The sequence below is a fragment of the Nerophis lumbriciformis genome, linkage group LG18 (genome assembly GCF_033978685.3).
Source record: "Nerophis lumbriciformis linkage group LG18, RoL_Nlum_v2.1, whole genome shotgun sequence".
Taxonomy (NCBI): domain Eukaryota; kingdom Metazoa; phylum Chordata; class Actinopteri; order Syngnathiformes; family Syngnathidae; genus Nerophis; species Nerophis lumbriciformis.
Window position 1 is genome coordinate 26,028,618 of NC_084565.2, and position 26,460 is coordinate 26,055,077.

The window sequence follows — 26,460 nt, forward strand, 5'->3', positions numbered from 1 at the left end:
TCAAACTCAAGGTCATATGCACCAATAAAGTACCGGTACTCTATCTTTTCTCATTCAATGTATTTATTCTTTCCATTTTGGCAGGGAAAAAAATGCATGTACTGCATGCAATTGCATGTTTTTCTAAATTGTATTATTAACTTATAATGCAACAATTACTCGATTATTTTACATTCCACCATTTTCTTTTCTAAAATAAATAACTACTTACTGAAAATATTTGCTTCATATTAATATAATTCATCAATTTGTGCACTGAAAAATGACTATAGATTTTAAGGTAAACAAAACTGTCATATCAAATGACAGACTTTTTCCGTAAGAAAAAAATGTGCTACTATTTTGCAATTTAAGTAATTCACCGTTAAAAAACAACCGTAGATTTAACGGTAAAAGAAAAAACTGTCAGCTCAGTCACAAGAATTTTACTGTGCTTTTTTTAAATTATAGAAATACACCTTAGAAACAACAACTGTAGATTTTATATTAATAAACTGGCAGCTGAGTTGCTAGAACTTTACGGTGAAAAAAACAGTGGTACCATTTTTCGTTTTCAGTTATACACTGTAAAACAGCAACCGTCAATTTTAGGGTAATAAACTCGCATCGTAGTCGCTAGAATATTTCAGTAAAAAAATCTTTGGCACCATTTTGCCATTTAGAGTAGGGCTGCACAATTTTGCTAAAAAAAACTACCGTATTTTTCGGAGTATAAGTCGCACTGGAGTATAAGTCGCATTTTTTGGGGAAATGTATTTGATAAAACCCAACACCAAGAATAGACATTTGAAAGGCAATTTAAGATAAATAAAGAATAGTGAACAACAGGCTGAATAAGTGTATGTTATATGAGGCATAAATAACCAACTGAGAACGTGCCTGGTATGTTAACGTAACATATTATGGTAAGAGTCATTCAAATAACTATAACATATAGAACATGCTATACGTTTACCAAACAATCTGTCACTCCTAATCGCTAAATCCCATGAAATCTTATACGTCTAGTCTCTTACGTGAATGAGCTAAATAATATTAATTGACATTTTACGGTAATGTGTTCATAATTTCACATATAAGTCGCTCCTGAGTATAAGTCGCACTCCCGGCCAAACTATGAAAAAAACTGCGACTTATAGTGCGAAAAATACGGTAATTGCGCAGTTTTCTTTTCAAAATTGTGATTGCATTTTTTAATAAAATAAAACTAAAATAAAACTTCCAAAATAACAAAGTGACTGAAGACATGTTTCTTTTAGACTGTAAACATATTTTTTTCTCAAGGTTAGAAAAAATCACAACATTAATACATCCATTTCCTACCGCTTGTCCCTCTTCAATCACAACAATATGCAATAATTTACTTAAAAAATTATTTGGCTTTATGCAGACAGACTCAGAGCTTTTATCCACATCATGCTCTTAAACCAGGGGTCGGCAACCCAAAATGTTGGAAAAGCCATATTGGACCGAAAATACAAGAAAAAAATCCTTCTGGAGTCACAAAAAATTAAAAGCCTTGTATAAGTGTTATAATGAAGACAACACATAATCTAAGTGTCTATATTAGTTATATTAGCCTACTATCAAAATGACAATGTGTCGCAGGCTGACGCAAATCTTTGTTGACAAAAATGTTCAAATGTAATAATTATTCTACACATTTTTACAACTTTCAAAATCATTAGCAAAATGAAGACTTCTCAGAGGGTGAGAACTCCTGGAAATTACTGGCTCAGAATGGCCAAAGGTATAGATGTGTGTCCCCAAGTTAAAGGAAACGGCAGGCTGTCTTCTTCTAATGGATTTATTACAAACTTTGTAAGCTGGGTAACGTTTGCTGTGGTCTGGAACAACATGGCACACAAACAACTATCAGATATGCAGCCAATATTACATACAGATAATGTGTCATGAGACATGCAAATATAAATTAAATACACAGAGGACATAAGTAAAGGAAATTAAATGAGCTCAAATATATCTACAAACGAGGCATAATGATGCATTATGTACATATATCTAGCCTAAATAGCATGTTAGCATCGATTAGCTTGCAGTAATGCAGTGACCAAATATGCCTGATTAGCACTCTACACAAATCAATAATATGAACAAAGCTCACCTTTGGGCCTTCACGCACAACATTAAAAGTTTGGTGGACAAAATGAGACAAAAAAGGAGTGGCATAAAACACGTCTTAGAAAGTCGGGGAAAGTTGTACATGTAAACAAACTACGGTGAGTTCAAAGACCGTCAAAATTAGTAGGACAAAACGGTAGCGCGCAAAATAGTCTCATCAGTGAAGCATGTTTAATATAAACAGTGGGATTTCTAACAATTAGGGAGGTTTGTGTCATGTTTGTCCTCTTACAGAAACCATATTAAAACAAAACTTTTTTTTTTCTCATCTTTTTCCATTTTCATACATTTTTGAAAAAGCTCCAGAGAGCCACGAGGCCGGCGCTAAAGAGCCGCGGGGTTGCCGACCCCCCGTCTTAAACTGAAGAGATAACCGATAAAAACTATACAGTGGTTATAATGTAATGTAATCATAATATATAATACTAATGCAAGTAACCATTTAAAACTAAACCAATGTTTATTTCACATTACTGTGGAAGTGTTTATCATTGTACTGTAATTGGAAGGTAAATAACTCTGTTATCCCAAATGAATAATTAAACCAAAAATAAATGGACTTTCATTTCTGTAAGCAAACATTGAACCTATATAAATATTGAACATCTTAAAGTGCTTTTTTTTCCCCAGTTGGTAAAAATTGGTCGGATGTTGTCATTTGGTTATTGCCATCACAGCATTCTCGCTCGTTCGTCTGTGTTGATGAGCTCATGTTGCCCATTCGATTTGAAGTTGAAATATTACCACAACGAGACATTTGGATTTTTCAAATTTTTTTCCTCCTAACTTTTGTTACTTTGCGGAACTTGTCACTGGCGAGTCGCCAGGCTCTCTGTATGTACTTCCTGTGCGTGTAAAGCTGGCACCACGCTCTCCTCTACCGAGACAAAAATAGTGAATGACTGAAAAGAGGGCTCCCTGCGTTCAGTTAATTCGACTGTCAAATAAACGCGCTCAGGTGCCGAGAAAAAAAATATACAACAAAAGGTGACAAGAAACATTTCAATAATGAACAAAGCAAAATATGTCCTGGACCAAAAATCACTTCGTGTTCTCTACTGCTCGCTAATATATTTGAGTTATTGTGCAGAAATATGGGGAAAAAAACTACAAATGTGCGCTTCATTCAATAACTGTGTTACAAAAAATATCAATTAGACTGATACATAATATTGGATATAGAGAACATACAAACCCTTTATTTATTGAATCAAAAATACTGAAATTCAACGATTTGGTAAAATTGCAAAGAGCTAAAATTATGCACAAAGCAAACTATAACCTGCTACCTGAGAATGTACAACAATTATTTTCAATTAAAGAGGAGAAATATAACCTTAGAGGGAAAACTCACTTCAAACATGTGTATGCTCGTACAACACTAAAAACATTTAGCATATCCGCATGTGGAATTGAATTATGGAATAAATTAAGCAAAGAAGTTAAACAATGTACTGATATGATCCACTTTAATGGGTTGTTCAAATTGATAGTGCTTACAAAGTACAAAGAAGAAAAAATATGAGAAATACCTTCAACCTTATTGGAAATGGGATATTCTTCATCTGAATATGTTAGTGACTGACTTAATTATCTATTACAAGAACTGCTGTATTAATCATTCACTGATGTAATTGTGTTACAAAAAGAAGACAGTAAATGAACGTATGTATTTGTAAAGGCTCTGAAGTGGGAAAGGGGTAGGATTAAATCAGCTGTGCTTCTTCCTACTCCTTTTCAGACGTGATGTAAAGAGAAATGATATGAAATTGTGTGATGTATTATACTGTAGACCTCTTTCCCAAGCACCTCCAAAACCCTCAAATCTAAACTCTAAACATCCCAGAACAAGCTAGTCAGATTACTTCTAGACCTCCACCCCAGATCACACCTCACTCCTACCCACTTCTCCAAAGTGGGCTGGCTCAGGGTGGAGGACAGAGTAAAACAACTTGCACTGAGCCTAGTCTATAAAATCCGCTACACCTCCCTGATACCGAAGTACATGTCAAACTACTTCCTTAACGTAAATGACCGCCATAACCACAACACCAGGGGGAGCTCCACTAACCACGTTAAACCCAGATTCCGATCTAACAAAGGTCTTAACTCATTCTCTTTCTATGCCACATCAATGTGGAATGCGCTCCCAACAGGTATAAAAGAAAGGGCATCTCTATCCTCCTTCAAAACCGCAATAAAAGTACACCTCCAGGCAACTTCAACACTAAACTAACACCCTCCCGGGATTGTTAATAATCAAATGTAAACAATCAAATTTAGATACTTTTCTTATGCCTTCTGATCTCTCTCTCTTTCTCTATGTCCACTACTTGCTGTACATATCCTACCAAGTCAGACTTACACTGTTCCAATATCCATTTCTCTGTTCTCAATTGTTGATGACTGATGATAACAACCAAACCTACCCCCCCCCCCCCCCCCCCACCCTCCACACCCCAAATTGTAAATAATGTAAATAATTCAATGTATACACCCTGATGATTATCTTGTGTCATGACTGTATTATGATGATAGTATATATCTGTATCATGAATCAACTTAAACAAGTTGAAAAACTTATTCGGGTGTTACCATTTAGTGGTCAATTGTACGGAATATGTACTTCACTGTGCAACCTACTGATAAAAGTCTCAATCAATCAATCAATTTCTCCCTACTAAAAGTGAGAGACAAACAAACGCTATAAGCTGAGCTCAATGATTCTGATAGGCGAACATATCACTCAAATGGCGGTGACAGCAGAAAATAAAATAAAAACCTAAGCCTGTGGTTATTTATGGCACTAATTAAAACCTTGACCTCGATTTAATGTCGAAAAATTGTGCAGCCCTAATTTACAGTAATACACTGTAAAAAAAACAAAAAACTAATTACACTTAATCGCCAGAATTTTACCGTAAAAAAAACAGTGATACCGTTTTTTTTTATTTACAGTAATATGCCAGGAAGACGAATACAAGTGTATAAAATAGCAGACATAAAAAAATTTACCAAAAAGGAAAGGAATCAGAACAATAGCAGTTTAAAAAACATTCACACATAAAAAAAGTGAATTAAAATATATACAAACAGTAACATACAAGACCACTTATGGTGGATGCACTCTGATTTGTTATCATGTTTAGCCTAATGATCTGGACACTTGAGCAGTCAGGAAACTCCCAAGTAGCAATCCCAGTCTATTAAGACAAGAGGCGAAATGCACCCTGGCTCTTCGCTCCCTAATTGTTGGAGGCCCAAAGGCAATGGGGGCAAGTGGCCTGATAATTCAACTACTCCCAGGGAGACTTCGCCGGGGGGAGGCGGAGGCAGGCGCAGGCCAAAGTGCAGGGGGAAGTAGAAATGTAATCACGATTCAAGCATTTGCATTCCCCTCCATCAGCCCCCACAACCATTCCAGCAGTCCATTCAAGAACTGATTCTCAATGAAGACGAGAAGAAGCTCCTGGCCAAAGAGGGGGTGACTCTTCCCTGCCAACTGCCGCTCACAAAGGTTGACTACTATCACCAGAAACCATTCAAACAATCAGCAACTAACAGGTTTCTCCCCCCTCAATCAGCATGAAGAAAGAATCCTGAAGAAAATACGCAGAAAGATTCGCAATAAGCAGTCGGCGCAGGAGAGCCGCAAGAAAAAGAAAGAGTACATTGATGGACTGGAGAGCAGGTAACAATCCAATGCAGCTGTGATTATAGCTTGAAGCACGGTCGCACACCTTTACGACATTCCAATATAGCACACATTTTTAATGCATTGGCACCTCAGTAAGTTACTTTGTGACAGTGAACACAACTCCATAGTTCAGCCCACATGTTTACTGTCTTTTCTGGACTGTCAAAAACACAAATGTCACAGAGTAACCTTTAAGGAAGTGCTCACAGACGCACAAGGCCTGTTTGCAATGTGCGATCCATCACAGCCAAGTGGACCAGTTGCTACGACACTCGGAGTCAAGTTCATTTTAGGAGTGGATTTGGCTTTGCAGTAGGGCAGGAATGGTCAACTAAATTCCACAAAGCAAAGGACCAGGGGCCGGTCGTCCCCTTTCACTGTTATTCTTATTTTCTATATTCCAGAGAACTAGCGTCCCTGGGATTTTTTCCAAGTCTCAAAAAGTCGGGATTTTTTCCAAGTGTCAAAAAGTCGGGATTTTTTCCAAGTTTTAAAAAGTCTGGATTTTTTCCAAGTGTCAAAAAGTCGGGATATTTTCTGTCAAAAAGTCGGGATTTTTTTCTGTCAAAATATCTGGATTTTTTTGTCAAAAAGTTGGGGTTCTTTCTGTCAAAAAGTCGTGGTTCTTTCTGTCAAAAAGTCGGGGTTCTTTCTGTCAAAAAGTCGGGATTTTTTCTGTCAAAAAATCTGGATTTTTTTCTGTCAAAAAGTCAGGTTTTTTTCTGTCCAAAAAATTGGGTATTTTCTAAGTATCAAAAAGTCATTTTTTTTCTTCGAAATGTCAAAAAGTATGGATTTCTTCTGTCAAAAAGTTTGGATTTTTTACTGTCAAAATGTCTGTTTTTTTTTAAATGTCAAAAAGTCTGGATTTTTTTGTCAAAAAGTCTGGATTTTTTCTGTCAAAAAGTCTGGATTTTTTCTGTCAAAAAGTCTGGATTTTTTTCTGTCAAAAAGTCTGGATTTTTTCTGTCAAAAAGTCTGGATTATTTCTGTCAAAAAATCAGGATTTTTTTCTGTCAAAAAGTCAGGTTTTTTTGTCAAAAAGTCGGATTTTTTCTAAGTGTCAAAAAGTCGTTTTTTTATCGAAATGTCAAAAAGTCGGGATTTTTTCGTTCAAAAAGTCGGGATTTTTTTCTGTTAGAAGTCGGCATTTTTTATGTCAAAAAGTCGTTGTTTTTTTTTTATGTCAAAAAGTCTGGATTTTTTTTTTATGTCAAAAAGTCGGCATGTTTCTGTCAAAAAGTCAGGATTTTTTTTACTATCAAAAAGTCGGGATTTGTTTAGTCCAAAAGTCGGCATTTTTTATGTTAAAGTCGGAGGGGTTTCTGTCAAAAAGTCGGGATTTTTTCAGTCAAAAGGTCGGTATTTTTTCAGTCAAAAAATCGGGATTTTTTCAGTCAAAAAGTCTGGATTTTTTCAGTCAAAAATTCGGAATTTTTTCTTTGTGTCAAATAGTCGCGATTTTTCTGTCAAAAAATCGGGATTTTTTTCCCGTCTAAAAGTCTAAAATTAGTTTTTTTTTCTAAGTGTCAAAAAGTCTGGATTTTTTCTGTAAAAAAAAATCGGGATTTTTTCTGTCAAAAAGTCGGGATTTTTCTGTCAAAAAGTCGGGATTTTTACTGTCAATAAAGCCCTCTAAAAAACACAAAAACTGCCAACAATATTCCATTTAAATGTCCTGACCTACCGTGCATCCATCCATGTTCCGGTCAGGGTTACGGGGGGTACTGGAGTCTATCCCAGCTGCACACAATGGTCGTTTGTGTGTGTGGTCACGGAAAATGGGCACGTCATAGTCACCTCCAGTGTTGCTCTGTGTGCAAGTTCTTAAATGTAACTTATCTGAACAATATTCAGTGTTGTGGTATTTCCAATTAACTGGAATCCAGTGTGCTGTGGGGCCCTATTGTAGTGAATCACACCTGAGATATCATGGATTAATCAAATCTTTAATAGACATGTGAAAGTAAAGTGTGATAAAGAACATTTTACAACACTCAATCTAGGGATCTAGATAACTGATCAGGACACTCCTCACTCTTTTGCCTTCACCTTCATTGTCCATTCTTTTTTTGGTGACTTTATATGCTCTGGACCTAGACGTTGAGTCCGGACAATATGGCAGACAATAACTGATACAGTCTGCTTTGCCAGTCCAAATGCATTCACAGTGTTCCGTAGTCTTCCCTCGATGGCCAGGTAATACAAAGCACACGCTACCTTTTTTTTTATCACATCCATTATCGTTGTCTCTCCTTCGACAACTGGACGAAGTTTTACGGTAAGTAGAATCACGGCTGACCTGGACATTGGAAAGTTCTCTTGCCGTCTGAGAAGTGTTGTATCCCAAATAGCTGCAATCGCTTCCTCATAAGCTATTCATGTGAGAAACACGGGCATGTCTGGATGACTCGCCTCCATATTTCCAGTGGTTAGCTCCGAGGTACGAAACCGCTTTATTATGAAGCTGGCTGTGGCGCGTTCTTTCTGACGTCCCTTCCTATGTGGGGCGCGGTCTTTCTGGCGTCACTTCCTCTCCGAACTCAGTCCATACAAAGCAAAGAGCCGGAGATTCAAGAAATAGACGGCGCACTTACCCGTGTAAAAAATTATCCAAGGAGGGGAACCTTAAACAATGATTTAGTGGGGCTGAGGCTAAATAATTATTCGTTTATTGAGTGATCCGGCTTAATGTAGACCGGATCTAAGGTAGTGTACCGTGAGATACAGCTTGGTGTGCCGTGGGAGATTATCTAATTTCACCTATTTGGGTTAAAAATATTTTTTGCAAACCAGTAATTATAGTCTGCAAATGATGTGTTGTTGTTGAGTGTCTTTGCTGTCTAGAGCTCGGCAGAGTAACCGTGTAATACTCTTCCATATCAGTAGGTGGCAGCCGGTAGCTAATTGCTTTGTAGATGTCGGAAACAGCGGGAGGCAGCGTGCAGGTAAAAAAGTGTCTAATGCTTAACCCAAAAATAAACAAAAGGTGAGTGCTGTCATGATCCGTGGTCCGGATCATGTTTTGTTCAGTTATGTTCTGTTAGTTTTGGACTTCTTTAGTTTCCGTTTGTTTTTTTCACCATGGCGACTTATTGTGTTCACCTGTCTCTGATTAGTGCTCGCCCGCTCACCTGCTTCCCGAGCACTAATCAGAGGCATTATTTGAGTTACCTTTGCCAGTCAGTCGGCCTGGCTTCATTGATTATGTCACACCGTTTCCAAGTAAGTTTCCTTGTCCAAGCCATAGCTTCTGTGTTTTTCTTAGCTTCACGTGTTTTAGGCACGCTTGCCTTGCCTTTTTGTTGTGTTTCATGTATGTTGGTAGTTTTTATGATTTATGAAGAATAAATCAAATCCTACCTTTACGCCTTCGTCCGGAGCCGTCTTTTGCATTGGGAGAACGAACCGCAGCAAGCTGCATAGCCCACACATGACAAGTGCCCCTAAGAAAAGGCATTGAAGCTTAGGGAAGGCTATGCAGAACGAAACTAAAACTGAACTGGCTACAAAGTAAACAAAAACAGAATGCTGGACGACAGCAAAGACTTACTGTGGAGCAAAGACGGCGTCCACAATGTACATCCGAACATGACATGACAATCAACAATGTCCCCACAAAGAAGGATGAAAACAACTGAAATATTATTGATAGATAAAACAAAGTAGATGCGGGAAATATCGCTCAAAGGAAGACATGAAAATGCTACAGGAAAATACAAAAAAATGAGAAAAAGCCACCAAAATAGGAGCGCAAGACAAGAACTAAAACACTACACACAGGAAAACCGCAAACAAATCAAAATAAGTCACGGCGTGATGTGACAGGTCGTGACAGCACACCTACTTTGAGACAAGAGCTATATTGATACATGGTTGGTTATGGTTTAAAGTCATATCCAACAATTACAACAACGACTCTTTACTGTCAACTGAGTTTCGTTTTTTAATTATTTCTTCTGGTGGTGTGCCTCTGGATCTTTTCAACGCTAAAAATGGGCTTCGGCTCAAAAAAGGTTGACAAGCACTGGTCTAAGGGACAGCTTCCGCCTGACACTGGTGTTTGACTTGTCTCCATTCAAAAACTTAACGATATTTCTTTATGTTAAAAAGTGCAGGGGCCATGTCTTCATGGCCCCAGCACGCTTGGAAGAGGTGGGCCTTGCCACAGCACCATTGTATATGCATTCATATAATCAATGTGATTGCTCCACCTGACAGTTATTATTGATAACCGTCACCTTGGACAGTTGAAATAAACTGCAGCTTCAAAATAATCCGGGAAGTAAATGTGCAAAATTTTAAGTCACGGAACTGATGTATTGTCTCAAACACGGCCTAAATATTTTGCATTTATAGTATCTAATAAAAAAATGTTGGTATTTGTCTTAAATATCTTTGTTTGAACTGCTTGTCTGTGCTTGCAGGATGTCGGCATGCAACGCACACAACCACGAGCTGCAGCGCAAAGTGTCCCAGCTTGAAAAATGCAACATGTAAGAGACTCGAAAAATGTGGCTGCTATTTCCACCTCCCTGAGAGCACGATGTAGTCTTAATGGTGGCGGCGCTAGGCTGACATTTTTATCAACTGCCCTCACATCCATTCCAGTCTGCCCTCAGCGCAGTTGTTTTTTTCATGTTACTTATCCCCCAGGTCGCTAATGGAACAGTTGCGCCGGCTCCAAGCTCTGGTTATGAATACATCTAACAAGCCAGCCCAGACTGGGACATGCGTGCTGGTAAGAACCACAAGACACCACAAACCTTGATGGCGGGCCAAAATGTCAAGTAGAGAAATAAAAGGCCGCTCGTGACCTAAATAGACACGAGACATCTCAAAGGACACACAAAAGCACAATTGCCACATATAAAAAAGCACCGTTTTTGAACGGACGCCACATATCCTCTTTGATCACACAGCGTGCTGCACTCCAGGCCACAAGTCTTCTACAATATTTGAGCTTTAATGAATGTGAATACAGAACAAATTGCATGCAAAACTTACCAAAATGTGCTATTATTGAAGGTTTGTTGGTGCTGAAAGTGAATATAACATAAATAAATTGCATGAATTCATTAAAATTCAAAAAAAATATGCCAATCTTCTCTTTGATAGATTGATTTCTAATAGTTGATAGTGTTTATTTAAAAGGATAACAATTATATTAAATAAATATAAATTCCATTAATTCCATAAATTGTCTTAAAGTCATAAAAATTAAGCTAAATAAATATTACGGTAAAACTTTAGTATGGGGAACATATTCACCATTAATTAGTTGCTTATTAAAGCAACAATGACTTAATTTTGAGTTATTTGGACACTAGGGGAACATGCAAGGGTTAGGGTTAGGGTTACTAATAAGCAATAATTCTGAGGTTATTGAGGGAAGACTCCTAGTTAATGGCTTACTGGTTGTATAAAAAAGACCATGCAGAATAAGGCATTAAGTACTTAATAATATGTTGCATGTTAATAAGCAACTAATTAATGGTGAATATGTGTTCCCCATACCAAAGTCTTACCAATATTACTGTCATGTCTGTTGATTACGTTTTTGTTTTAGTCATGTTCGGTTTTGTTTTTGGACTCTTTGTGCACTGTTGATTGTTTTGTCACCATAGCAACCCATTAGTTTTCACCTGTCATGTCACGCACCTGTCTCGCGCTTTGCACTCGCACACCTGTCACCAATCATGTCACTGCTATTTAAGACTGTCTGTTCCTGCTGATCGGCCTGGTGACATTATCTATCCTATCCATCCATACTCACTCTGCTTCATGCCATGTTTACGGTTTCATGCTCCGTTCACGCTGCTTGCTTCATAGTTCCATGCCAAGTAAGTTTTTGTTTATTGTTCATAGTTTCTGCCTTTGTGCAAGTTTTGTTTCATTAGTCAAGTTTGTTCTCTGCCATTGTGCGCGCCTTTTGATTGCTTCTTTTTTTGTAGTTATAGTGTTAAAATAAAATATGTACTTACATTCACGCCTTGCCCGCGCCAACTTTCCTTTGCATTCCGGGAAAACAAACCCCAAGATCCACATATTGACAATTACATTTTGAAAAAGTCCTTGTATATAAAAATTAGTCACAAAAAAGTATGTAGGTCAAGAAACATAAACATTTATAAATAGGTAAATAATTTAAAATTAAATTTCACTCTACTTGATATGTAAAAATCGGTCGAGAAATAATTAAAAAATAAGTCGTTTTTAAATATATTTCCCTGTATTATAAAATATTAAAATATGATTTAATTATTGGATTGAAATTGTAATTGTTTTTATTTTTATTTATTTGGTTTATTTTTATCCTGAAAAATATGTATCCCAACACGTCCCCTGCAGAGACACTACAGTAGCTTTCATGGGGCTATTTCTGTATTATGCAAATATTGCTCAAAGTTGCTCGTTTTTTTGGCGTACATTTTAATTATTAGCGCTTATGAGATGTTCTGAAAATAAAATAATGTAGCATTTAATGAATTAATCCATCAAATAATCCAATAAATGTGAGTTTCATGTCTGACTTGACTTAATGACTCGAGCAGAGCTGCCCTGCAGGCACGACATTTTGAAGGAGGTCAGAGAATCAAGTTCTGTGTAAAAAAAAGAGAAGCGGTCTTTGCAAATTCAAGCCTCATCTTTTTTTAACTGTGTGTCCCCTTGTCCTCTGCTTTTAACTTCTTTATCCCCCGTCTTCTTAGGTGCTCCTGCTGTCCTTCTCCCTAATCCTCATTCCCAGCCTCAAGCCCTTTGCCGACACCAAAGTCAGCCAAGGAGACTTCAGTCCAGTGAGAAGTGAGTACCCTTCATCATTACAAATCTCTGTATGCCCACCTGAAGACTAAAGCCTGCTCCCCTGTGAGTGACCCCCGCTGGAACCCAGAGTTCACCCCTAAAAGTCACATTCGAGGATTTACAGTCAATTTCACACGACCTAATTTACAAACCCCAAAACCAGTGAAGTTGACACGTTGTGTAAATCGTGAATACAATCACAATACAATGATTTGCAAATCCTTTTCAACCTATATTCAATTGAATAGACTGCAAAGACAAAATACTTAACATTCGAACTGGTAAACTTTAGTTTTTGCAAATATTAGCTCATTTGGAAAAAAGCTGGCACAAGTGGCAAAAAAAGACTGAGAAAGTTGAGGAATGCTCATCAAACACTTATTTGGAACATCCCACAGGTGAACAGGCTAATTGTGAACAGGTGGGTGCCATGATTGGATATAAAAGCAGCTTCCATGAAATGCTCAGTCATTCACAAGCAAAATGGGGCGAGGGTCACCACTTTGTGAACAAATGCGTGAGCAAATTGTCCAACAGTTTAAGAACAACATTTCTCACCGAGCTATTGCAAGGAATTTAGGGATTTCACCATCTACCGTCCGTAATATTATTAAAAGGTTCTGAGAATCTGGAGAAATCACTGCACGTAAGTGATAATATCGATCACTCAGGCGGTACTGCATCAAAAATGTAATCAGTGTGTAAAGGATATCACCACATGGGCTCAGGAACACTTCAGAAAACCACAGTCAGTAACTATAGTTGGTCGCTATATTTGCAAGTTAAAAGTCTACTATGCAAAGCCAAAGCCATTTATCAACAACACCCAGAAACGCCGCCGGCTTTGCTGGGCGGAGCTCATCTAAGATAGACTGATGCAAAGTGGGAAAGCTTTCTGTGGTCTGACGAGTCCAGTGTTTTTGGAAACTGTGGACGTGGTGTCTTCCAGAACAAAGAGGAAAAGAACAATCTGGATTGTTATAGGCACACAGTTCAAAAGCCAGCATATGTAATGTATCGGTGTGTATTAGTGCCCAAGGCATGGGTAACTTACACGTCTGTGAAGGCACCATTATTGCTGAAAGGTACATACAGGATTTGGAGCAACATATGTTGCCATCTAAGCAACGTTATCATGGACGCCCCTGCTTATTTCAGCAAGACAATACCACAGCGTTGCTTTGTAGTAAAAGAGTGTGGGTACTAGACTGGCTTGCCTGTAGTCCAGACCTGTCTCCCATTGAGACTGTTGAACAACTGAAGCTGTACATCAAGCAAGAATAGTCAATAATTCCACCTGAAAAGCTTCAAAAATTGCTCTCCTCAGTTCCCAAACGTTTACTGAGTGTTGTTAAAAGGAAAGGCCATGTAACACAGTGGTAAAAATGCCCCTGTGCCAACTTTTTTGCAATGTGTTGCTGCCAATAAATTGCAAGGTAAATATTATTTGCAAAAAATAACAAAGTTTTCCAGTTCGAACGTTAAGTATCTTGTCTTTGCAGTCTATTCAATTGAATATAAGTTGAAAAGGATTTGCGAATCATTGTATTCTGTTTTTATTTACTAATTACACAATGTGCCAACTTCACTGGTTTTGGGTTTTGTAATTGGTTTAAAAGAATAAATTACTTTTAGCCATTCAATTATGTCTCACTACTTTTAATTAATGTGTGGTTACCTTATATTGTATCCAAGTGTCTTTTTTTTCAGCATTGTCTTATCAAAATATATAATAAAAGATTTGCAGAAATATTAGGGGTCTACTCATTAAGGCTGCAACCATAAATTTAATTTGATTAGAGAAAAAATCCTGTATTTTTTTTCTGTCGCTTCGATTAATTGTCGATTGTCTTGGTCAACATTTTTGGCCTCCGATCGCGATCTGATTTCGAGTATTGATCCGATCTTTGACAATATGTAATAGACTCCAAAATGTTCTATAACATGTAACTAAAGTAAACACAATAACACAATTTTATGAAGCGTATCTTATTAAATATAGAATTTGCTGGTATTGTTGTAAATCAGGTGCATTAAATGTGTTGGATTGACTGCTACATATATATATATATATATTTTTAACAAAATCAAGTGTCTAGTGCAGCGGTCCCCAAATTTTTTGACTCGGGGGTCCCGATGGATTAAAAAAATCTGGCCGGGGGCCCGGCTGTATATTTTATTATTATTATATATATATATATATATATATATATATATATATATATATATATATATATATATATATATATATATATATTATAAAATCCCCTGAAGAGCAGGGAAATCTGCGAAACAGGTTTGTGGATGAAATAGTCCCTGTTTTGTTTTGACCTAACATATATTCTGCTCTACCCCGGTATTGAGCACTGTATAACGGATAAACCACAGAAACCTTGACTATATATATATATATATATATATATATATATATATATATATATATATATATATATATATATATATATATGTGTAATACTTATACACACTTATTTTGTCTTCTTGGCTGTCTTGTAGTCCAATCCCGGTCCCTGCAGAACCTCCAGGCGTCCCGGGTGCTGCACGTCGACGACCCTCCGTTGTCGACCGGAGACAAATCGAAGCACGCGCATTTCCTGGAAAAATCGGGATTGGAAATCACCAGCCTGATGGGTAACATGAAGCTGAAGCAAGAACTGGACGCCGTGTCCCCAAACTGCAGCCGGGAAGAAAGCCTGGGTCATTTCCACCTGGACCCCATCACGGGCCACGTATCCACCGTCACCTTGAACCCGAAACGGTCCGCCGGTCTCCCGCCGAACGCCGACGATATGTAGAACAAATTGTCCTCATCAATTAGTCGTAATCAAGTTGTCATGACCATGTTTTGTATCAGTGACTGTTAAAGTGAAATCGCCTGTCAGCTTTTGATAAAAAACCAGTGTGATGTAGGATTGGTGGGGCGGGGGGAAGGCAGCAAATAGAGCGGCGACAGTGATTTTAGTGGATAATTTGTGAACTATTAGTAATGATTTGGAAAGCGTGCTTGCATTGATGGAGAAAAATAACCTGCAATAAAAAGATAGTATACGATGCCAGAAAGGCTTCTTTTCCCTGCAGGCTTTAGGACTCGGTGCTTCTGCCTGTGAAGCAGTGATGAAACGTCTAGACGAGGCATCTCCCAAAGGGCAAATATGTCAGCGGGGACAAAACAAGGTAGAAAAATAGGGCAAAGGTCCCGCGGACGGCCGCTTATCACATGACCCCCCGCCCACTTATTGACATGTTGACATATTTCCTCATTGGAGACGCTTATCTGACTTTTTACCGCCACACTGATGGGAGGGAAAGATTCCAGCCGTTAATTGGATCAGCAGAATACCCTATCTATAATATTGCCACAATAAAATGAATAGTAAAATTGTGTATACAAAATGCTGTAAATCTGCAGTAATTATGTTGTATCAATGCAAAAGGTTGTAATTCTACAATACATAATTTTAGATTATTATGACTGTTTTTGCAAAACTACAAAAACTATAATCAAAAAAATTTTAATTTCTCTGGTAAAAAGTCAATTGATTTCATGCAATATTTTTAAGCAAAATAAAACATTTTACTTTTTTATGAGAGAAGAGTGCAATCCTCCTTCTTCCGGCTGAGAACCATGGCCTCGCATTTGGAGGTCTTGGTCAATACTGTCAATACTCTCTTTCCATTTTGTGACTTGAATATTAACCAAGTATTAGTGATATTAATATTATAAGCGCTAACACATTCTAGATCATAAATCATGCATCTCACCTGGACAGTAGAAGGCTGGTGATATAATCCGACAAGATGGGACACTTTGAGAGCCATTTAGGACCTGGAACTGAACGACACGAAAAGCGTTTGTCCCCCCCCCCTCTTCCTCACCCCGTTTCTTTGCGAGGATTATGAGACATTTTTAATATAAATGGGAATATATGAACATTTTAGCACTCTGCATCCTAGTGACAGCAGACATTGTACAGTAAGTGATGTTTTAATATATGTGTCAGACATCAGTGATGAAGAAAACAAAAAAAGCAAACGTTGTGATGCTTTTTTTTAATTAATGCGCCGCGTATGCTAAAAATTATCAAAATACGTAAATATGACATGTTATTATAAATGTGCCCGTTAATACATTACATATATACTTACATCATGTATATAAAACCCTAATGGGTGTGTTTGAATGTTTTTTTAGGGGCTCTACAGGCAGAATTGAACGGCTCCCATAGCTCTATTGTAAGCACACTTTTAAGATTAAGGTTAGTTTAACTCAAAGGGGACAATGCAATTTCATAAAACACATGACTACACATGGTTAAAAAAGCCAGAATTAGCCAGAAGGCCAGTTTTCAACTATAGTCCCCTGGCCATGATGTAAAAATGGCAGTAAAATTACAATTTCAAAGAAAAAGAAAAGAAAAAGAGAGAATAAAAAAAACAAACACAATACATATACAATATAATAAAAAAATCTAATCCAACATCAAAACATAACATTTATTATTATTATTATTTGATCAAATGTATTTAATATTTAAAATGCATTAAAAAAAATCCATCACTCGACATGTCTTTTATAATGATTGTGAATGGTAGGCAAAATTCCAAAAAAAGATGCAGTTCCCCTTTAAAGTGTAATTGCTTTGTAGATACACTGAGATTAAGTCTAAATTCATTGTGTTCTTCATGGTGTTTTTGAAACTGCACCATTTTTTTCCTCAGAATTTTCAACTAGCTGGAAGTGTTTTGTCAGGAGGATTTTTTGTAATATGCACAATTTCAGAGTCTGCTCATTGTATTTCGGGCCGAAGTAAAACAAAGAAAACAATACGACGTTATTACGCCATGATTTTACCCGTCCGGCCCACGTGGGAATATATTTTCCTCCATGAGGCCCCTGAGCTAAAATGAGTTTGACACCCCTGGTCTAATAAAAAAACATATGTTTCTTTCTTGTGTAGACAAAGGAGGAACAACAACATGTAACAATATATCAATTATTTATTGCTCAAACGGCACAGATGCCGTCCTCCCGTGTAACTCAGAGCTACCGTATTTTTCGGAGTATAAATCGCACCGGAGTATAAGTCGCACCTGCCGAAAATGCATAATAAAGAAGGAAAAAAACATATATAAGTCGCACTGGAGCCCGGCCAAACTATGAAAAAAACTGCGATTTATAGTCCGAAAAATACGGTACTTCCAGTTCCTGTCTATGGCAGTAAACCTTCCGGGTCATACTGTCTATAAACAACATACCCACGTCCTGAATTCCTAGTTTACATGTATTTATATATTCACTTAACCTTTATTTATGCACTGTATAGCAATTAAGAAAATGAATTCATTTACATTGCTGACTTTGAAAATATGTTAGAGATGTTGAAGTGTGATGATAATACACGAAAATGACTGCGATAGAGCACAATCAACAGATCACAAATGTGCTTAACGCACGGGGTAAGTGATTTGAAACAGTTGTTGTAGTAATAGTAATAGTAGTAGTAGTAGTAGTGTTTGTCCATCTTACTCATTCCCTTTTTCGTCTAAGATGGAAAAACATTTCAAGCGCAAAGTAAACATAGAGAATGTTTGTTAATGGCACAGCGGACAATATATGTCTTTTGTGTTTTTTTTTCTTTCTGCAAATAGAATTATTTTTTAATATTATTAGTTATAATGAATTAAACAGTGCAGTAATTAGGCAATAACCTCTTAGTATGTGCTTTTACTGCCATTTAATGTGTACTCTTGAGTCTGTAATACGGCAAAGGACATCAATTTGTGTCATGATCAGTGGTCCGGATCATGTTTTTGTGTTTTCTGTTAGTTTTGGACTCCTTGTTTGTGCACCTGTGAGTTTGTTTTGGTTGCCATGGTTACTCATTTTGTTCACCTGTCTCTGATTAGTGCTCACCTGCTTCCCGAGCACTACTCAGAGGCATTATTTAAGTTTGCCTTTGCCTGTCAGTTGGTCTGGCGTCATTGTTCGCTTCATGCCTGGTCCACGTAAGTCTTGTTTATTTCATGCCACAGTTAGAGTTTTGCCTTGTCCATAGTTCCATGATTCCTGCGCTACGTTATCGCCTTAACTTCCGCGTGTGATAGGCACGCTTGCCTTTGTTGTTTGCCTGTTATTTTGTAGTTGGATGATTTTTGATAAATAAATCATCTCCTACCTCACGCCGTTATCCGCTCTGCATTCCTGGGAGAACAACCCCGTATAAAGATGTGACCCCGCCATGACAAATTTGTTTTTGATTTTTTGTTGAAATCCTGTGCCTTTTGAGGTCAAAAAGTTGCTTTATTACAAGCGAGCATCATTAAACAGGTCTGCAGTACCCGGAGGAGCCTAGGTCAAAAAATGAAGGACTCCTAAACTGGAGAAGCCAAGTGTGTAAGTGTCTGGAAAGACAACAGATGCAGGTCCTATCTTAGATGTTTACATTAAGATAAGCATTTAGGCCCATTCAACACTAAGGTTATCTAGGGTAAATCACATCTAACCATATCCGTGTCCACACACAAACACAATGGTCGTTTGAGACCCTCTCCCCCCATCCGTCCCCGGCGCAACGCGACCTAGTATGCATGCACGGAAAATGTGCACGTCATAGTCACCTCCAGTGTTGCTTTGTGTGCAAGTTCTTAAATTAAATGCAACTTATCTGAACAATATCCAGTGTTGTGGTATTTCAATTAACTGAAATCCAGTGCGCTGTGGGGCCCTATTGTAGTGAATCACACCTGAGACATCATAAATTAATCAAGTCTTTATTGGACCCGTGAAAGTAAACAATGTGATAAAGAACATTTTACAACAATCAATCTAGGGATCTAGATATCTGGTCAGGACACTCCTCACTCTTTTGCCTTCACCTTCATTGTCCATTCCTTTTTGGTGACTTTATATACTCTGGACCTAGATGTTGAGTCCGCGACATAAAAATGTTTTCGGTAAGTAGAATCACAGTTGACCTGGACATTCGAAAGTTCTCTTGCCGTCTGAGATGTGTTGTATCCCAAATAGCTGCAATCGCTTTCTCTAAAGGTATTCATGTGTGATTTCCACAAGCGTCTGTATATGTAGAAGAATGGAGGGTAATCTTTTAGTGTGGCTAAAACTGGGCTTAGGCTAAATAATTATTCGTTTAAGGGGTTAGTGTAGTCTCTTCTCACGGATAGGGACATCCCCTTTGCATACTTAGACTTAGACTTAGACTTAGACAAACTTTAATGATCCACAAGGGAAATTGTTCAACACAGTAGCTCAGCTACAATGATGGAAAGTGTAAGGATGGAAAGGACAATGCAGGTATAAATAGACTAATATAGCGATAGAAAATCTAACATATATACGAATACATACGTAATATGTGTACAGAATAATATATATTTACAGATATATTATATGATGTCTATAACATATATACAATATATACCAATGACCATGTACAATATTACAATATATACAGTATATGTGACAGCAGCAGCATAAAATAGAGAGTAGATCCAGCAGGAAATATAAAGTAGACCAGTGACGTTCATGGCTAGTGAGGCACTGACTTCATCACAGTCAGATTTACAAACATATGAACCCTAAAGAGTATCTTATTCACCATTTGATTGGCAGCAGTTAACGGGTTATGTTTAAAAGCTCATACCAGCATTCTTCCCTGCTTGGCACTCAGCATCAAGGCTTGGAATTGGGGGTTAAATCACCAAAAATTATTCCCGGGCACGGCGCCGCTGCTGCCCACTGCTCCCCTCAACTCCCAGGGGGTGAACAAGGGATGGGTCAAATGCAGAGGACAAATTTCACCACACCTAGTGTGTGTGTGACAATCATTGGTACTTTAACTTAACTTTAACTTTACACATACAAACTGTAGCACACAAAAAAGCACATTTAATTAAAAAAACTTTATTATGGTCTTACCTTTACTTATAAGTGCGGGAACAGTGGCGTTCGTGTTGGAGGAGTTGTGAATGAATGAAATATGAAATCCATGCTGCAGTCTGCAGGTGTATCTAATGTTGTGTCCCTGCAGTCGTTCACGGCTCCTCCGGCGCGAGCAATGTTGTTTTTGCACTTTTTGGCTTCTTGTTAAGTGACTTTTTTTGGGTGGATTCGGTCTTGCACGTGGAGGGTTTGGGTGTGGGCTTTGGTTGGTGTGGCGCTCCCGTCGGGGGGTGCATTCTGCGGCGGGGGTGCATTAACCGGCACCAGGAGGCGGGATTACTGCGAGCCTCACACAGTGCGTCTTCGCAGCAGTTTTATGATTGCTCAGCACAAGAAATACGTTACACACATACAGTTGTTGACAAAATACACTGTACATTATATACCTCAGCTAACTAAACTATGGAAATGTATAATATAGTTCATATAGCAATACGGTCTCACTGCACAGCAGACCAGCAGTTAGCCGAGTCCGTCCATGTTGAGGCACTGAGTGACGTGCCTCAACTGGCTGCTGATCACCGTACCGTCTCTTCTCAGTATTTGAACGGCAAATGTGAAAATTCAGCGATTTTGAATAAAAATAATTTAAAACTGGTGAAGTTAAATGGAAAATAACTTTATAGTATAATCACTGAATACATATAACAATTTAATTAATTTTTTTTCTTTTTACATTTTTTTTCTTTCCATGATGTCAGGTGTCAGGTGTCACTCTAAATGTTTAGACTATAAAGTTCACAAACCTAAAGAGGGATACTAGTGGGCCAGGCTAATATTTCCTTTTCTCTAAACTAAGTGGGGAAATGTGTAGAGTGTTCTGGGCTTCAGACATGATTTTATTTCAGAATTCCTTGAGATAAAAAAAACGCCTGGTTAGGCTTTATGTATGTAGTGTGCCTTTCTTGGTTTACAGCTATGTTGTTATTATGCTGTTTGTTACTTATGTATGTTATGTTGCAGCTATTTAAAATAGTTTTGTCAATTTGTTCTGGTCTGAAACAAATTGGCCCTTTGGAACATATCTTTGTCTTTGTGTTTTGTATGTAGACCACATTGCTTAGCAGAGTTCAGTAATGCAAATGCATGTCAAGTTGATCAACAGATTGTATTATTCTCCAGTGCAATAACAGTACTGAAATGAAGGCTAAAAGGGCATTAAATGGGGCCTTAAAAAAATTAAAATATATATATAAGTAACTAAATAGTTACTTTTCACAGTAACGCATTACTTTTTGGTTTAAGTAACTGAGTTAGTAACTGAGTTACTTTTGAAATAAAGTAACTAGTAACTGTAACTAGTTACTGGTTTTCAGTAACTAACCCAACACTGGGCACTGGTCACAACAGACTGATAAAGTATCTCCAACAGCTTGCTGCACACATTAAAGGACCTAAGCTTCCCCAGGAAAAAAGAGTCTGCTCATGCCCTTCTTGTAAACAGCTTTGCAGTAAGTACCAAGGTACAATTGCCTTTTCTTCCGCGAGAACTAATCCAATCCACACACAAATGTCAGTACTAAAGGGCTCAATGTTATTGTGTCCCCAAAGTGAAATACCTACTAGTTAACCTGGTGATTTGCTTTCTCCAAGATGAATATAACATTCATCATATGCAGAACACAACGTGAGTTAATTAATTCATTTCATAAGGAACACTTAAAACTTTGATAACACGTTCGTAAATTCACAAGTTGATTTATTGTTATGTTATTAGGTGACCACAGATGACGCGCTAGCTGTTCAAAGTCGGGACCCGGTTTGGACCACTCATCTGTGCATCAGTTGGGGACGTCCCTGCGCTGCTGACTTGTCTCCACTCAAGATCATCTCCTGCTGGCCCCACTATGGACTGGACTTTCACACTGTTAACCAGGTCCCCCACATCTGCGGTCCCCTCCAAGGTTTCTCATTGTATCCCATTGGGTTGAGTTTTTTTCTTGCCCTGATGTGGGATCTGAGCCGAGGATGTCTTTGTGGCTTGTACAGCCCTTTGAGACACTTGTGATTTAGGGCTGTATAAATAAACTTTGATTGATTGATAGATTATCAAAAGATTGCATCTTTTTCCGCAACTTTTCTAAAGAAAGTTTTCATTAAACGACTGGAGCAAGAATTTTAATAAACAACATTCTGAAGGATGTTTCACCAACTGCTGATTAGTATTGATTGTTTTTGTTCAGTTACCGAGCAAACGCTGTCACATCATCCGTATTGGATTGTCAAACTACATGTGTTGCAGCTGGATCAATCCAACCAATGGAAGTTCTTTTGTTTTCCAAAGTTTTAATCAGGTTGAAAGTGTCTTGGCAATCAGCGTCTCTCATCAGCATCTTTAACGCAGTGCTTTGATGAAGCAAAACCTCAGAGGAGCCTCGCCGCGACTCCCTCTAGGTCTGGTGGGCCATAGAAGGAATTATGCCCATCAAAAGAAAACCCTCATCTTTGATTTTTTTTTTTTAATCAACAAATGGGATTCACCCCAGTAAAACCTCTAAACTGAAGACCTCCACAAGCTCTCTCAAACACAATAATACTCTCCCACCCACCCATTTCCTGCCATTCAGCAAAGGGAGGAAATGAAAAAGTAACGTCAGACAAGAGAGCAGAAATCAATAGATTGAACCTGAAAGAAGTGTTTAACCATTTTAAGATGGATGCTGTCTTGTCTTGTTTATTGGGTTGCAACTTCCTTTGAATAAAACATAGAGGAGGATAAATAGTTTTCCGTGATTAGATTACCAGGATTTGGGCTGAAGTGTGATTATCTGCTAATTGTATTAATCGGACATTGTATTAATCCTGTGCAGTTATTAACTGCTACCTCATTTGTCTGCTGTCTGGATGCCACTTATCTCCGTGAGCTGTCCAAATATCAGCCGGACCAACGCAAGCAAGACGGTTTGGGCGAGGCATTAATTCCTGGGGATTCTTCCAAACTGTAGCGTTAGATTTGTACCCAACTAGAAATTTGCAAGTTTACCGAATCACTGAGTCAGTCAGTATTGTACAAATTGACAACATGGCAGGCATGATCTTACATACGTTTCAGCAAGGATTTTATGCGACTTGATCTTCTCAAGGGACAATAGGAGAGAAAGTCAACTTGCATTTACAAACCCCGTTTCCATATGAGTTGGGAAATTGTGTTAGATGTAAATATAAACGGAATACAATAATTTGCAAATCATTTTCAACCCATATTCAGTTGAATATGCTACAAAGACAACACATTTGATGTTCAAACTGATAAACGTTTTTTTTTTTTGCAAATAATCATTAACTTTAGAATTTGATGCCAGCAACACGTGACAAAGAAGTTGGGAAAGGTGGCAATAAATACTGATAAAGTTGAGGAATGCTCATCAAACACTTATTTGGAACATCCCGCAGGTGAACAGGCAAATTGGGAACAGGTGGGTGCCATGATTGGGTATAAAAGTAGATTCCATGAAATGCTCAGCATTCACAAACAAGGATGGGGCGAGGATCACCACTTTGTCAACAAATGCGTGAGCAAATTGTTGAACAGTTTAAGAAAAAACTTTCTCAATCAGCTATTGCAAGGAATTTAGGGATTTCACCATCTACGGTCCGTAATATCATCAAAGGGTTCAGAGAATCTGGAGAAATCACTGCACGTAAGCAGCTAAGCCCGTGACCTTCGATCCCTCAAGCTGTACTACATCAACAAGCAACATCAGTGTGTAAAGTTTATCACCACATGGGCTCAGGAACACTTCAGAAACCCACTGTCAGTAACTACAGTTGGTCGCTACATCTGTAAATGCAAGTTAAAACTCTCCTATGCAAGGCGAAAACCGTTTATCAACAACACCCAGAAACGCCGTCGGCTTCGCTGGGCCTGAGCTCATCTAAGATGGACTGATACAAAGTGGAAAAGTGTTCTGTGACGAGTCCACATTTAGGGACGGCGTGGCGAAGTTGGTTGAGTGGCCGTGCCAGCAATCGGAGGGTTGCTGGTTACTGGGGTTCAATCCCCACCTTCTACCATCCTAGTCACGTCCGTTGTGTCCTTGGGCAAGACACTTCACCCCTTGCTCCTGATTTGCCCCTTGCATGGCAGCTCCCGACATCAGTGTGTGAATGTGTGTGTGAATGGGTGAATGTGGAAATACTGTCAAAGCGCTTTGAGTACCTTGAAGATAGAAAAGCGCTATACAAGTATAACCCATTTATCATTTATTTATCATTTATTTCCAAATTGTTTTTGGAAACTGTGGACATCGTGTCCTCCGGACCAAAGAGGAAAATAATCATCCGGATTGTTATAGGCGCAAAGTTGAAAAGCCAGCATCTGTGATGGTATTAGGGTGTATTAGTGCCCAAGACATGGGTAACTTACAAATCTGTGAAGGCACCATTAATACTGAAAGGTACATACAGGTTTTGGAGCAACATATGTTGCCATCCAAGCAACGTTACCATAGACGCCCCTGCTTATTTCAGCAAGACAATGCCAAGCCACGTGTTACATCAACGTGGCTTCATAGTTAAAGAGTGCGGGTACTAGACTGGCCTGCCTGTAGTCCAGACCTGTCTCCCATTGAAAATGTGTGGCGCATTATGAAGCCTAAAATACCACAACGGAGACCCCAAGACTGTTGAACAACTTAAGCTGTACATCAAGCAAGAATGGGAAATAATTCCACCTGAGAAGCTTCAAAAATGTGTCTCCTCAGTTCCCAAACGTTTACTGAGTGTTGTTAAAAGGAAAAGCCATGTAACACAGTGGTGAACATGCCCTTTCCCAACTACTTTGGCACGTGTTGCAGCCAAGAAATTCTAAGTTAATTATTATTTGCAAAAATAAAATAAAGTTTATGAGTTTGAACATCAAATATCTTGTCTTTGTAGTGCATTCAATTGAATATGGGTTGAAAAGGATTTGCAAATCATTGTATTCCGTTTATATTTACATCTAACAACATTTCTCAACTCATATGGAAACAGGGTTTGTAGTTGAGAGTAGTCGCGCAAACAGTTAGCTCCATCTTTTGACACTTCTTCCACCCCCGTCCTTGCACGCTGCACCGCTACAACAAAGATGACGGGGATAAGACGCTGCCGAAAATGAGCCACGTGAATAAGACCGCCCACAAAACGGCGCATCCGGAAGCGACTGTCAGAAAGTGGCTTGAAGATGATCTGTAAAACATAATCTATGCAACATTTTGACCAAAGAACCACCATTACATGTTATGTAGACCACAAGGAAGTGTTTTACATTAAAAAAAAAATAATAATAATAATATGACTCCTTTAATGCGCCCTATAATCTTGTGCGCTTTATATATGAAAAAAAGATCAAAAATAGACCATTCATCGGCGGTGCGCCTTATAATCCGTAAAAAAAACGTCATATGTCCTCAAAAAGCATGTTGCTTCAACGGTAAATTTGAGTTCCTCAACGTCAGGACCTAATTCAACAAGTTCTCAATGTTGTTTTTAATGTTTTGTGCCTGCTGGTACAATAGTTATATTTGGAGCAATTTTGGGAGGTGGATGGTTTCATTTTACATGCGATCTAAACATAGGAATGGCAATTTATTCAATTATTTCATGAAAAAAATAATTGATAATACCCTGTACAGTTAATCCAATGTAAATATAAACCTATGAACAAAGAAGAAGAGTGAAGCTGCAGGAGGCATTCATCTGGAGCATAAAGAAGACCTAATGCTGCTCGAATGCTGAAAAGAAAATCTATTCAGACATGGACTTTATAGTCCTCAGTAGCAAAACATGTTGATACATTATCAACAACTCAGACCCCACACTTTTAACTTTGACAGGCAATCAAATAAAGGTTTTATTG

General features: G+C 38.2%; 1 protein-coding gene across 2 annotated transcripts in view; it reads left to right on the plus strand.

Annotated features, from left to right (window-relative positions):
* creb3l3a (cAMP responsive element binding protein 3-like 3a) overlaps positions 1-16,242 on the plus strand; it is a 38,036-nt gene extending 21,794 nt beyond the window's left edge. For both annotated transcript variants that reach the window (XM_061977895.2, XM_061977896.2), the window contains exons 5-10: positions 5,549-5,659; positions 5,727-5,833; positions 10,267-10,335; positions 10,496-10,580; positions 12,550-12,643; positions 15,158-16,242. In XM_061977895.2, coding sequence (XP_061833879.1) covers positions 5,549-5,659; positions 5,727-5,833; positions 10,267-10,335; positions 10,496-10,580; positions 12,550-12,643; positions 15,158-15,456 — 765 coding nt within the window. In that variant the 3' untranslated portion in view covers positions 15,457-16,242. The remainder of the gene's footprint in view (positions 1-5,548; positions 5,660-5,726; positions 5,834-10,266; positions 10,336-10,495; positions 10,581-12,549; positions 12,644-15,157) is intronic.
* Positions 16,243-26,460: the final 10,218 nt, after the last annotated feature.